This window comes from Myxocyprinus asiaticus, chromosome 31 (assembly GCF_019703515.2).
Source record: "Myxocyprinus asiaticus isolate MX2 ecotype Aquarium Trade chromosome 31, UBuf_Myxa_2, whole genome shotgun sequence".
Taxonomy (NCBI): Eukaryota; Metazoa; Chordata; class Actinopteri; order Cypriniformes; family Catostomidae; genus Myxocyprinus; species Myxocyprinus asiaticus.
This window is the reverse complement of record NC_059374.1, coordinates 31,928,533-31,943,743: the sequence shown is the minus strand read 5'-3', so window position 1 is coordinate 31,943,743 and position 15,211 is coordinate 31,928,533. Positions and strand designations below refer to the sequence as shown.

At 37.6% G+C, this 15,211-nt stretch overlaps 1 protein-coding gene across 3 annotated transcripts in view; it reads left to right on the top strand.

The window, feature by feature from the left end:
* The window catches only part of LOC127422207 (CUE domain-containing protein 1-like), a 45,975-nt gene extending 30,986 nt beyond the window's left edge, over positions 1–14,989 (top strand). For 2 of the 3 annotated variants that reach the window (XM_051665539.1, XM_051665538.1), the window contains 9 exons: positions 415–542; positions 1,247–1,373; positions 3,223–3,445; positions 3,808–3,876; positions 5,441–5,530; positions 5,623–5,716; positions 6,091–6,149; positions 6,295–6,364; positions 7,215–9,353. In XM_051665539.1, coding sequence (XP_051521499.1) covers positions 415–542; positions 1,247–1,373; positions 3,223–3,445; positions 3,808–3,876; positions 5,441–5,530; positions 5,623–5,716; positions 6,091–6,149; positions 6,295–6,364; positions 7,215–7,224 — 870 coding nt within the window. In that variant the 3' untranslated portion in view covers positions 7,225–9,353. The other variant, XM_051665540.1, reaches the window with a different exon arrangement.
* Positions 14,990–15,211: the final 222 nt, after the last annotated feature.

The following is a 15,211-nucleotide window of genomic DNA, read 5'->3' as shown; positions in this document are numbered from 1 at the left end:
TATTTGGTGTGGCCGCCTTTGCCTTTAAAACAGCACCAATTCTCCTAGGTACACCTGGACACAGTTTTTCTTGGTTGTTGGCAGATAGGAAGTACCAGGCTTCTTTGAGAATTCACCACAGTTCTTCTAACTATTTAGGCTGTCTCAATTGCTTCTGTCTCTTCATGTAATCCCAGACTGACTTGATGCTCTGTGGGGGCAATGCTATCTGTTGCAGAGCGCCCTGTTCTTCTATTCTAATCTTTTCTATTTGCAAAAGTAATGTTTGGGAGTCTAAAATGTATTTTTCCTATGTATGCAGTTAGTAGGAAATGAGACCCATTGTCTTTTTTGTGTTTTTTCAATGGAAAGCCTCTAATTACATTTCCTCACACATTTGCTCTGAGTTTAGTGTTATGCTTTCACCTTTATCAGATTCTAGAGCGGACTCTCGAGCCGGACAGCTCAGATGAGGAGCCGCCCCCAGTCTACTCCCCGCCAACATATGACATGCACATATATGACAGGAAATACCCCGATGCCCCTCCTGACCCTCCACCCAGGTTAAAAAACACTTTGATGTTCTCTAGTAATCATTCCTTCCACAAATCCAAACACTTTAAAGGGATAGTTTACCCAAAAATTAACATTTTGTTACCATTTACTCACCATCATTGTAATTCAAACTTAAATGACCTTCTTTCTTCTGTGGAACACAAAACAAAATGTTAGACTGTTAGGAACTGACAACCTTCATTTTCATTGTATGCAAAAATGAGCAATAAACTTTTCACAGAAAAAAGTCACACGGGAGAGTAAATGATGATTAATTTCTTATATTTGGTGAACTATCCCTTTAAAACTAAAAAGGATTAAAAAGGGTTTGAAAACAATTTTAAAAGAATGCTAGAAATATTGGTCTTGGAAACATGTAATGCGGTCATCACTGGTCTCAAGACTACTTGTTCATTTTAGTCACAGTTCTGTAATTGATGCCCCCTGGTGTCCATAAACCAAACTGCAATTTCAGTTGAGCCATACGTGGTTCAACACAACCACGGGTGATAGCCAACATCCATGAAATCCAATTTATCCACAGACAGTTTCCACAGTCTCCATAAATTCAGACACATTCAAGGGGTCAGATACACTGTTGGAGCTGTAATTGAGTTATAAGACAGATGTTTGCATTGTTCCATGTGAGTTGTCATTTAAATAAATGACAGAGGGTGTATCCTGTCTGATCTTTACCTCTGCTTTCCTTCAGGTTTGAGGCCCAGCCTCCTCCAGGACAAAGGCAAGTTCAAGGTTACAAAAACTGGAATCCACCGTTACTTGGCAACCTGCCTGATGACTTCCTACGAATCCTGCCTCAACAATTGGACAGTATACAGGTGAGCATTTAACATGAAATAACTGGCTATGGTGTCTCATAGCCACTTTTACCCTTGTTTAGGGACTGAAATTCAGCCTGGGAGATGTAATCCTGTAAGCCAGTTTAAAATCCATTTGTATTCTTGGTTATCTAGTGCAAACTTTGATCTCAAGCTGTTTTTAATGCATCCTCAGGGTGTTCTGTCCAAAAACTGCTTGAAGCTATAAATGTCACTGATATTGTGGAGTTTGGGCCTTTTGATTTGCTCCAGCCCTTTTTCTTTTCAGGGATATTAAAGCACTATTACCCAGGAGTTTGAGTATTAAAACATGCTAATGCAATACAGCAGGGAGCCCAATGTGGTGTTTCTTATGCCATATCATACTCTGAATGGTCAAACTAACTATAATGGCATCCTTGTTAATTTGTACATATACAGCTGTCCATCTTAAGAAAGTTCAAGCATAAAGCAATGCTGCCAGTGAGTATTTGGTATTCACTATTTGACAGTATGACATTCTTGTGCTACTGCAATTCTCACACAGAAAGCCAACATGCTTAATGTGAAGAAGAGTGTTTGTTATTAATAGGGTCAGTTTTTCAAGAACATTTTAAAGGCCTGCAATGTGATCCCAGCCAACCAGGACAGCTCGGAAACTGGGAGTAGTGGTAGATTACCAGCTTAACTTTACTGCCCACATCTCATTAAACTGCCTGGTCTTGCTGGTTCGCACTTAACAACATCAGAAAATCAGACCTTCCTGAATATGCTGCACAGCTTCCAGTCCAAGCTCTGGTCATTTCAAGACTGGACTACTGTAATGCTCTGTTTGCTGGCCTCCCAGCTAGCATGATTAAGCCACTGCAGATGATCTGGAATGCAGCAGTATGTCTGGTCTTCAATCAGCCAAAGAGGGCTCACATCACCCCACTATTGATTTCATTCCGCTGGTTACCTCTTGCTGCCCGCATCAAATTCGAGGCTTTGACTCTGGCCTTCACGACAGCCTGTGGAACAGCACCCTCTTCAATTCACTTCTCTAGCTCTATGTCCCAACTCGCTCTCTGCGGTCAATGAATGAGTGGCACCTGGTAGTCCCATCACAAAAAGCCACAAAGTCTATTTCATGATCATTCACTTTCTCTGTTCCTCTGTGGTGGAATGAGCTTCCAACCTCCACATAATCTGCTGAAACCATCTCAACAAGAACCAGCTTAAAACACTTCTGTTCCGTGAGCAATAAACCAATCCACATTAAATGCACTTAATATTTAACAACATTACAAAAAATAATATTGTTTATTTCTTTTACGCTAGCTTCTTTAATACTCCAGCCACTTTAAGAACTTGACAGTGCGATACTACAGATATTGTTGACTTTGTCTTTTGTACAACAAATTACTTGCTATGTTCCTCATTTGTAAGTCGCTTTGAATAAATGTGTCTGCTAAATGACTAAATGTAAATGAAATGATATTTTCATGACAAGTAAGCATAGTTTCACCTCAAATGTTTTTATATCATAATGTGAAAATACATGGACATGTTTTTTTTCCTGTTTGAGGCCAGAAATACCATGCTTTTTTCTCTATGCATTTATTATCGCATAATGGGAACAGTTCTAGTTGGAGGACTAGAAATTCTTGTGTTTAAAAGTCGTTTTGGCATCTAACCTAATTGCTGTAGACAAGTGGTTCTCCTTAAATGTTTTCAGGAACTGTTTATTTATAAAAATCTGATTAAAGGGAACTGAGCTAAAACCCAACACTTCAAGTGTAACAGTTTTACTTTCAGTTGTTGACTTTATCATGAGTTTCATTAAGAGTCTAATGTTTTTATAAATTTCCCTAATTTTACTGTTCTGCAGGGCTCTCAGAGTAGCATTTCCCAGCCATCTTCCTCCTCTTGTTCCTCAGTGCCCCAGAAGGCCACGACTGTGGCAGCGGCTGCAGGAACAAGCGGAGCTTCTGAGCAGGAGCGCAAACTGAAGCAATACTTGGAGGACGAGCGCATTGCTCTCTTCCTACAGAACGAGGAGTTCATGAAAGAGCTACAGAGGAACCGAGAGTTCCTCATTGCCTTGGAAAGAGGTAGGAAGACACTTGCCCACACACTAAACGGGACAGCCGAGCTTCCACTCCTTTCACCGTTCCACCTACACAAATCCTAAAGAGTGAATTATAGTGCTGATTTACTTAGCCAGTTAAGAAAATTGACAGCAACTGTTTAGTTTTTCTGCAAGGCCATTAGCAGTGTCTATCACATCGAGATTTAGGGTTAGGGTTAAGTTGATACTTATTGTGCTTTTATGCACAGCTAGTCTCACAGCTAGATATGTCTCAATCTTCTTTTTATAGAAACTATCCTCATTAGACTATTTCATGTTCTCGTTGAATGCGGAACGTCAAAGTACCAGGCCTTCTTTCCATAACACCTGCTATCTCTGTTGCAGATCGATTGAAATACGAGTCAAAGAAATCCAAATCCAGTCATTCATCAGCTAGCGTAGAGAACTCCACAGGTAGATATCATTCACTTTTAACTGTGTCTGTGCATGCTTGTGTGTGTGTGAGCATGTATGTCCCACTTTGTGTGCATAATGTACATTTTTAAAACCCTCTGTTTAGATGTGTACAATCAGACTTGCAGTTTTCTCCTGGAAGACAATCAAACAGGCAAAAATATTATTAATTTACTTTGAAGGAGGGGACATGAGCCATATCTAGGGACCAGAATGTCATAGAGATTTGGGCTCTTTTTTATTTGGGCCAGTAAGCAACTACTTTGCAATCACCAGAACACCTTAGCAAGCATATTTCAATGCACTGGCAACCTAGATGTATTACTGTAATGTCTTTTCAGTCTGTACAGGCCAAAGCGTAATAAAGGGATAGTTCACCATAAAAGTAATTCATATGACTCCAGTGGTTAAATATGTCTTTAGAAGCAATATGATAGGTGGAGGTGAGAAACAGATCAAAATTTCAGTCCTTTTTTACTATAAATCTCCACTTTCACATTCTGAAATTGGAAGTTAAACTATCCCTTTAAAGGAGACTTATTATTGCCCTTTTTACAAGATGTAATATAAGTCTCGGGTGTCCCCAGAATGTGTCTGTGAAGTTTCAGCTCAAAATACCCCACGAATCATTTATTATACCATGTTGTAAATGCCTCTTTTTGGGTGGAATCAAAAACACGCTGTTTTTGTGTGTGTCTCTTTAAATGCAAATGAGCTGCTGCTCCCCGCCCCCTATTATTATACAGACAGTGAGCGTAAAAATAACGACATAGCTCTGGTCTCCGTGAATACAATCAGAGACAATGGTAACTTTAGCTGCATTAGCTGTGGAATCAGCTAACAAGCACATTTGGAAAGGCGATTTGCAAACATTCACAAAATATAAAGTGCGATACTTACAGCTTCAGGATATAAAGCTGGAACAAGAACAGTTGGTACTGATCCATGCTTGAGAATAAAATTTTTGGAAAATCCTGCTTTATATTGACCCTCATTCACAAAGCAGTCCGGTGTAAAATGATTTGCACAAACATACACGAATTTTGGTATGTTTTGGGGCAAAACTTGTTTTTGTTTTTTGTTCAAAAACAAAACTTGTCCACTGCGTCTTCAGTGGCTCTGATGCCAGGAGAACATGAAGACTCTTATGTTCACTTTTACAGCAAACAACAGAACACTTAGACATTATTCTTCTCACCGTAGCTGCTCCAGCGTGGAAAAAAATGGCAAACTGTCTGTAGCTCACTCAGGGGAGGATCTATGATAATAGGGTGGAGTCCATCACCAGTCGTGGGTGAGGCCAGCTCTATCGTGATGTCACGTTAGAGCAGAAATGAAAACCAGTCACTTTGAGACACTGTTTTAGATTAATAGAAATATAAGAAAGAGGAGTGGGTGGACTTTTAACATTGTAGGGTTGTTGTGTACACACACTGCCGACTCACATTTATGTTCAAACACCATGTAAAAGTGAATTTTGCGTAATAGGTCCCCTTTAATGGAAATTCATGAGGCACTTGATCCTTTTACATATTTATTTATTTTATTTTTTTCACAAAAACAGGTGACCACTATGCTTCTGGATCCGTAGAAGCATGCACAGCAGTCTCAGATGACGCTCTGTTTAGAGACAAGCTAAAGCACATGGGAAAATGTAAGGCTCTCTCAAAGTGTCCAGGTCCACTTGAAGATTTAGGATTTAACGTACAGAACTTCTTATCGTTTCTGTTGCATTTTCATCTGCAGCAACCAGGAAGAAGCTGTTTGAAATCGCCAGAGGGTTCTCAGAAAAGACGAAGCGAAGGAAGTCTAAAAGAAGAACATTGTTGCGGCATCATTCGTATCCTTCGGCATGTACCAGGAATATGTCAAACTAATTTAACACAGTATGATCAGAACACATATGACATCGTATAAAATCAAAATATGGTTTGAGAAAGCATAAAATGTGCAGAAATTGGCACACAATGATATATTTCGAGATCTATTCAATATTTGATAACGGTTTAGTCATGATGCTCTTTTTTTTATTTATTTTTTTATACTGGTAAGCAGCATATTAGTACAATCAGTGTAGTGGCTTTTCGATTTTGTGCTGAAAAGGCTGTGAATGCCCCAGCAAATGTTATATATGATTCTTGGCACAGTAGCTTGACCTTGTTTTCAGTTCAGTAAATTTGTTGTCTGCTGTTTACTTTGACTCCACTCTCCCAGATTGGGCACAGCCAACTCCACTGCCAACCTCCTAGACGATGTTGAAGGAAACCCATGTGGTAGGACTTTTTCTGTTTTCCTTTTTAAGACATTGTGTTTGCTCAGTATTCTTTGGCAGTTTAAATTGTATTTGGATAGGTTTTACATGGCATCTAAATCAAATACTTGTGTTTCATTTTGGATGCCGTGGGTATGTATTTCCAGATGAAGAAAGTCAGCTCAGACGATTGGCTGTTCAGGAAGAGGAGGAGCCACACAAAGAACCACTATCATGGTGAGATTCCTACATCATTTACACCATATTAGGGGTGGAAATCAGCAGGGTCCTTGTGAGACGATATTACATCGATATATGATAATTCTGCACTTGTGAGATATTGCGATCATTTTCTAACTTACTTTTTATTCATCCTCGTTAGACTTAAAGGTGCTGTAAATGATTTTAGCATTCTGAAGCTTTCACGTGACTGAGCCATTGAATTGGCCACGGCCCCTCATTTCAAAACCCCACCCTCCAAAGATAATTTTGAGAACAAAACCGAGCAAAAGAGCAGCATTGTTTGTTCCTGTGCCTGTCAAATTCAACAATAGCACTCTCAACTGACAAATATTATGAATCAAAGCCTCAATGATCCTCTTCAAATACAACACTAAGAGCAGAAAAATGATTGACAGGTGAAAAGCGTCAATGTCCTCGGATACATTTTTATTTACGGTTTACAAAGTCTCTACAGCTGTCACAGAGACCAATATCTCAGGACACTTATTTCATTAATATCTTTAAGGGAGGAGGAACATTTTTTGCATACTTTTCCATGAAAAGAATTGCTTACAGCACCTTTAAAGGAATATTACGGGTCCACTACAAGTTAAGCTCAATCGACAGCATTTGTGGCATAATATTGATTACCACAAAAAATGATTTCGACTCGTCCCTCATTTTCTTAACAAAAACAAATCGAAGTTACAGTGAGGCACGTGCAATGGAAGTGAATGGGGCCAATTTTGGTGGGGGTTTAAGACAGAAATATGAATTTATTTTTTTTATAAAAGCACTTACAATAATTCTTTTTTTAAAACCCATGTATTATTTGAGCTGTAAATTTGTTTAAATCTCATTTTAGGGTTTGTTGACATTACATCGTCATGGCAATGAAGTTGTAAAATGTAATATAACTTTACACAGAAAAGGTTAGTAAGTGATTTTATTGCACTAAAATCATGTTAATATGCGTATTGTTTGTCTTGTGGTTATATTTTTGAAACAGTTGAGTATTTAAAGTTTACGGATTGGCTCCTATTCACTTCCATTGTAAGTGCCTCACTTGAAACCAGATTTTTCAAGAAAAGAAGAGGCAAGTCAAAATAAAATGTTGTGGTAATCAATATTTTGCCACAAATGCTGTCAATTGAGCTAAAGGGTGCTTTCACACTTGGTTCAATTGCTTGGACCGAACCTGAGTTTGTTTCCTCCCCCTCCCACTGCCCGCACTGTCTGTGTTCACATCATATTATTTGGGTCCGAACCACAGACCGATTACATCATCAACGTGAGTACAAGCGGCAGCTGTTTACCACTGTAACTAGGTAACAACTCGAAGACGTCACTGTATTAAGTAGGGATGCTCCAATAAAGATTTGTACAGCCAATACCAATCACCGATCTTCTTGTCACCTGATCGACTGATACTGATCATTTCACCTTTTATCAGGACCTCTGTCATAACTGGCTGTATGCAAGCTCTCTGAACACTGTCACTATTCATTTTTCCTCTTCCCAGTAATATCACTTAACCCAGATTTTGCTGACAAAAAAAAGTTTAAAATGCTTATTAAAAAATCTTTAATTAAAAATACTTTAAATCATTATTCCTTATTTTTTTATTAGTTTATTTGTGCATTATATTTAATACATTATATTATGGTATCTTTAATAATGTATAAAGAATTATTATATTATTAATTCCTTCCCTGCCTTTTGATATAGTTGGATGATTGTATTAATGGTTCATTTTTCACTTGTTGCTGCTTGAACTATAATGAGGGGACCACGCGCTCTCTCATGAGGAATGTTGAGCGAGAGTGCTTGTTTCTGCATGTGCCACATTAACAGTAAAGTACAAAAGCTTTTCATATTCACAATACCTCTCCCACTGCATCGTCCTTAACTGCTGAATCAAGTTTGTTGTCTTACAACACTATGCCAGTATTCCCCACACTCTGTGATGCCATGAAAGTGCTGCTGATGTCTTAAATGAGCTACGCAACTTTTGCAACATGAGCGATCGGTTTATGCGATCGGCCAAATTACCGGTCAATTCATAGGTCGTGAATATCGGCCAATACCGATGGGTGGGCTGATTGATCGGAGCATCCCTAGTGTTAAGTGAAGTATTAAAGTCTGTTTCTTTGGATTTACCACAAAAAATTGCCATGCACAGAAAGACACTTGTGTTTGTCTCTCACGGATGCATTGAATATGCAATGATGTGATGAATGTTAGCGTTTGTCTGCCGCGAACCCACGGATGCATTCTAAGAGATGTGAAGAATGTGAGCTACTCTCTGAAGGTGGTGTATTTGGACACAAGCAGGTTGGAGAAATGCTTTATACCATAATAATTGCGATCACCAGCCTGCAAAGACGCAAATTATACGTCATCACAAGCGGTTCACTTCAGCGATTTGGTCCGATTGTGTTCATATCAGCAGCGAACCGTACCAGAGTTCACATGAACCATGTATCCCAGACTACATTTTCAAGCGGACCTGGCTGTGGTTCGCGGGTGTGCACCCGAGTTCGGAAAACAGTGTTCACATTATCCAAACAAACAGAACTTTGACGTCATTCGACCCCGAGTGCACACCAAAAGTGCTAGTGTGAAAGCACCCTAAGTTGTATTGTATGCGCTATATTCCTTTAAGTGCTAAACTTCCTAAATTTACTTCATCATAGAGCCTGCATAAAAGGTTTTTGACGGAATAACATACCTTGGTTCCAGTGTGTTAATCATTATACAAAACCCTTGCAGTCTAGCTGTATGGAGGATCTGTATAAACATCCTTTTAAATAAAAACAATTTATAGACTTATATTAATGTTAAAATGTAGCTAAAAATATCAATTTTTGGAGTTAGTATATCTATACAGTATCATGACGCATCACGATACTTTGAAATATTAATCATTTTTTCCACCTACCTCTAATCGGACATCTTGTTAAGTAACAGTAGTGACTTTGCCTTGTCTTTCAATATTCTTATTTCATTCCAGATCCCTCTGTGCTTTTGGGAAATTGGGGTTTCCATGGTGACCTCAGAATGACCCATGGTTGATAGCTCATTATCTCAGTTGATCCAGTGCTTGGCTCACTGGCGAGCAATCATGGACTCGAGAGGAACAGCCTACCCCCGACTGGCTGAGGCAAAACTGTATTATCATTTTGTAGCAGCCTTTTGCGAGCCTACGATTATTATCTGCATTTGATTACTATTATAATTATAGGATTGTAACTGTTTGTTAATATTTGGTTTCATATGTATAACTCAACAGATGTAATACTGATTTCCTGACCTGAATTATATTTTTTTGTTTCGTTTTATTTACAAAATGAATCCTAATCGAAAATCCCGGTTTGTGATTTTTGTTTAAAAATAAAATTTACTTCAGGAATTTTTCCACTTGTCACTATTTGAAAAGAGGCAAATATTTTTAGTTTATTACTGTTCAGTTTCTAGTCTAAACATGTATGTTTGGGCATTTGAGCCAGATGAAGCAATTAATGGTCAGTTATTTTGGCACATTAGTATTCCCTAATTTCTTAATGGACTCTGCCCATTCCCACAGTCTAGCCCATTATTCTAATCTGCACATTAAACATCAAAGGGTTTTCCTCAAATATGTAACCCAGTTTTATCTCTCAAAAACACTTTTTCCTATCTTTATCTTTGCTATTAAGGAAATGACAGCAATATTCAGGTCTCCATTCAGTCTTAAGTTGGTCTGAAATTAGGGTGCTGAATAGTCCATTTCCATTCCTGTACCAATTTTCATACAATCAAATAACAGATACAGATGAGATGGCCTCCTTTAAGAGGGTTGTACCCAAAGTGACCGCCTGCCAAGTAAGGCCATGCACATCGTCTATGTACAGTTGAAGTCAGACGTTTACATACACCTTAGCCAAATACATTTAAACTCAGTTTTTCACAATTCCTGACATTTTATTGTAGAAAACATTCCCTGTCTTAGGTCAGTTAGGATCACTATTTTAAGAATGTGAAATGTCAGAGTAATAGTAGAGAGAATGATATATTTCAGTTTTTATTTCTTTCATCACATTCCCAGGGGTCAGAAGTTTACATACAATTTGTTAGTATTTGGTAGCATTTTTGTTTAACTTGGGTCAAACGTTTTGGGTAGCCACTATATTTCTCAAAATAAGTTGCTGGAATGTTGGCCCATTCCTCCAGACAGAACTGGTGTAACTGAGTCAGGATTGTAGGCCTCCTTGCTCACACATGCTTTTTCAGTTCTGCCCACAAATTGTCTTATCAGATTGAGGTCAGGGCTTTATGATGACCACTCCAATACCTTGACTTTGTTGCCCTTAAGCCATTTTGCCACAACTTGGGAGGTAAGCTTGGGGGTCATTGTCCATTTGGAGGACCCATTTGTGACCGAGCTTTAAATTCATGGCTGATGTCTTGAGCTGTTGCTTAAATATCTCCACATAATTTTCCTTCATGATGCCATCTATTTTGTGAAGTGCACCAGTCCCTCCTGCAGCAAAGCACCCCCTAAACATGATGCTGCCAGCCCCATGCTTCATGGTTGGGATGGTTTTCTTCGGCTTGCAAGCCTCACCCTTTTTCCTCCACATATAACGATGGTCATTATGGCCAAAAAGTTCAATTTTTGTTTCATCAGACCAGAGGACATTTCTCCAAAATGTAAGATCTTTGTCCCCTTGTGCACTTTTTTTATGCCAGTTTTGAAATGTGGACTTTCTTGCTGAGCAGCCTTTCAGGTTATGTCGAGTTTGGACTTGTTTTACTGTGGATATAAATACTTGTCTACCTGTTTCCTCCAGCAAATTCACAAGGTCTTTTGCTGTTGTTCTGGTATTGATTTGCACTTTTCGCACCAAAATACATTCATCTCTAGGAGACAGAATACGTCTCCTTCCTGAGCAGTATGAAGGCTGCATTGTCCCATGATGAATGTGTTACCTTCAGGCATCTGGAAATTGCTCCCTAGGATGAACCAGACTTGTGGAGGTCCACAATTTGTTTCTGAGGTCTTGGCTGATTTCTTTTGATTTTCCCATGATGTCAAGCAAAGAGACACTGAGTTTGAAGGTAAGCCTTAAAATACATCCACAGGTACACCTCCAATTCAGTACACTTCCTTTCAAAAGCTAATTGTCTAAAAGCTTGACATCATTTTCTGGAATGTTCTAAGCTGCTTAAAGACACATTTAACTTGGTGTATGTAAACTTCTGACCCACTGGAATTGTGGTTAATTAAAAGTGAATCAATCTGTCTCTGAACAATTGCTGGAAAAATTACTTGTGTCATGCACAAAGTAGATGTCCTAAATAACTTGCCAAAACTATAGTTTGCTAATGTGGAGTGGTTAAAAAATGAGGTTTAATGACTTCAACCTAAGTGTATGTAAACTTCTGACATCAATTGTATGATATTACAACTGTACATAATTCTCAATGCCAAAATTCAATTTGTCATTTTTACACGACTTAAGGCAAATCGCTGCATCTCCTCATCTTTGCACTGCCATATCTGTTTAAAAAACATTGGAATACTGTTTTTTTTTTTGTTTGTTTGTTTGTTTTTTTCCCCAAGTGTGTTTTGGAGTGGTTACTTTTTTTTTTCAATGAATAGAACGATATGTAAAGACGTTTGAGCATTGAACAATTTGAGTGATGCTGTCCTTAAGCCAACCAAATGCTGCTGTGTGGTATGCTTTCCTGTGAATCTCCCTGAATAATTTACCCCAACCCTGTGCTTCCAGTAGGTCACGTGACAATGTCTTAAGATCAGAGGTCTAACTGTGATCAACAAATAAGAATGTGCTGTTATGTTCCTTTGTGTTATGCATCCAGTATATTGATTTGTGTGACATCAATGATCAGTTGGTTTGTAGTATGTTGTCCAGCAGTTAGATCGATTAGTTTGTTTAATAGATCATAAAACTTAAAAAACGTCAAAGTATTACATGTGCCAAGGCACACAAACTCAATCATGTTGATTCCACTATGTTACTGATTTGTCATGGTTCCGATGTCCTTTATTTTACAGATATGCATTTGGGAGCTTGCTAATTTTGTTTTAAAGGCATTGTTATCTATGAAGTCATGATCATGTTTTTCAAGGCACTATATGTGTTTGTCAATAGTTAATTGATTTGTGCTCCATTGTAACTGATTATGTAGTTTGCCATAGGCATCGTCAGTGACAAACTGTACGCATAAGCCTAGAACACATAATTATGTGTGCTGTGAAGTGTTAATAGCCATGATGAAATGTGGCGGTGCCATACATATCTGTTTGATGTTATTTTTTATTTTTTTATTATTATTTAAAGATGGCAAAAGAACCAAGTCTTTAAATAATTTTTCTAGGTTAAATAAGTTAAGCTCAATTGACAGCATTTGTAGCATAATATCGATTACCACAGAAATAAATTTTGACTAGCAACTAAAAAAAAAGCTAAAATCTGAGTTACCGTGAGGCACTTACAATGGAAGTGAATGGGGCCAATGCGTAAACATAAAAATACTATTTCAAAAGTATAGCCACAAGACAGAATGTGTGTTAACGTGATTTTATATCATGTTATGAAATACTAACCGTTTCTGTAAGTTAGTCAATTTTACAACTTCATTGCCAATGATGATGTAATGTCAACAAACTCTAAAATGACTGCAAAATTATGATTTAAACGATTTACAGCTCAAATAATACATGAGTTTTAAAAGAAGAATTAAAGTGCTTTTGTAAAATTAAAAGCTTCACATTTCTGTCTTTAAACTTACCAAACATTGGCCCCATTCACTTTCATTTTTGCCACTGACTTCCATTGTAAGTGCCTCACAGTAACCTTGATTTTTGCCTTTTTTTTTTTTTTTTTTATTATTATTAAAGAAAAGGGGTGACGAGTCAAAATTATTTTTTGTGGTAATCAACAAATGCTGTTGATTGATCTCATCTTGTATTTAACCTGGAATATTCCTTTAATCTGTTTAGTAAATTATGTGAATTAAAAGAACAAATGTTTTGTTGTAGCAAAACCTTGTAGGATTCAGAGTGGTAATAGTTATTCCACCGAGCCCATTGTAAAAATGAAAAAATACACGTAACGTAGAAAATATAAAAGATAAGGCAGGATGTTAGTCTCAGTCACCATTCACATTCATTGCATCTTTTTTCCATACAATGAAAGTGGATGTTGACTGTCATTCCTGAAAAGGGTTCCTAGAGGTTTTCCAGAACGTTCCACTAGTGTGGCATCTGAAGAACCCTAAATGCTGCCTCAAATATCTTTTCATTGCTACAGTGGTGTGCAACATGCACCTGTGTAGCCTGCGATTCACAGGCTGCACTGCTGCCTGTGTGAGTTTTTCCTTCCATCACGCTTGTTAAAGGAATATTCCGGGTCCAACACATTAAGCTCATTTTACAGCATTTGTGGCATAATGTTGATTGCCACACAAATTAATTTTGACTTGTCCCTCCTTTTCTTTAAAAAAAATAAAAATAAAAGCAATAATCTGGGTTACAGTGATGCACTTACAATGGAAGTTAATGGAGCCAGTCTGTAAATGTTAAAATGCTCACTGTTTTAGAGGAAAAAACACAAGAAAAATCTAACCTTTTCTTTGTAAAGTTAAATCCAATTTTAGAACTTTGTTGGCATGACGACGTAACACCATATACCCTCAAATAATACATTAGGTTTAACTGGAAAATAAATGTGCTTTTGTAAGCATCACATTTCTGCCTTTTAAAACCCACCAAAAATTGGCCCCATTCACTTCCATTGTAAGTGCCTCACTGTAACCTTGATTTTTGCTTTTTTTTTTTTTTTTTTTAAAGAAAAGGAGGGATTAATCAAAATAATTGTTTGTGGTAATCAATGCCACAAATACTGTGGATTGAGCTTAACTTGTATTGAACCTGGAATATTCCTTAAACATGTTTAATCCTCTCAGGGAACTTGCTCTCATTTCACTTTCTTGTAAAAGCACAACTAAAACCGAAAAGAAGAAAAAAGTTAGCTGCAGAGCAGAAGTTTCAATAATGGGCCATGTAGCACTGCCTTTTTTTATTTGAATAAATAAAACCGTTGTGCTAATGATTTGTTTTCCCATCATGAGGCTGATATGAAAAATTCAAGGACTGTGTTGACTTATTAATTCTCCTGCAGTAGCAAAGTTCCTTTTCTAGCTGACATGTCCTTGTATGTTTACTTGGATTCTGAATAAGGTCCTGTTTAATTTTGTATCTTTGTATGGGAGAGATTAAATGGAAATCAATGGAAGTTGAGTTTAGAGGGTGTTGTGTGTAAGCCACATGATTTTGAGCGGCTCATAACAATAAGTGGAATGTACTCATTATTTTTTATGATATGGAAGCAACTGTATGTCCTTTACCAAATTGGCTTTTTACAAAATCTGTTGATCTTGGCATTATTTTTTCTGTACCCTTAGTTTAATCTCTGGAGAGAGAAAAAATAGTCAAGTCTTTGTCTACTCGTCCAAAAAGTGTGATTGTTCAGTATCACTTAATTTACTTAAGACTATTTCAAGTTCCAGACTTTTCTAACGATCCAGATGTTTATTAGCTATTGAAATAAACAATAAAATTGTTGTACCCTGTCTGACCATGTCATTTTTCACAACAAAAAGCTTGTAAGAGGTAGATAGATACAACCAGAAGAGGGCAGTACATTCACTTTGCTGTTTCTTAACCCGTGAGTAACAACAAAATGGTTGTTTTTCTGACTGCTGTGATTTTAAGATTAAATGACGTATATTTTGGGTGAAATTATTTACAGTAAAATACCCAGTTGGATGACCTTAATTTGATCAACTCGGGTC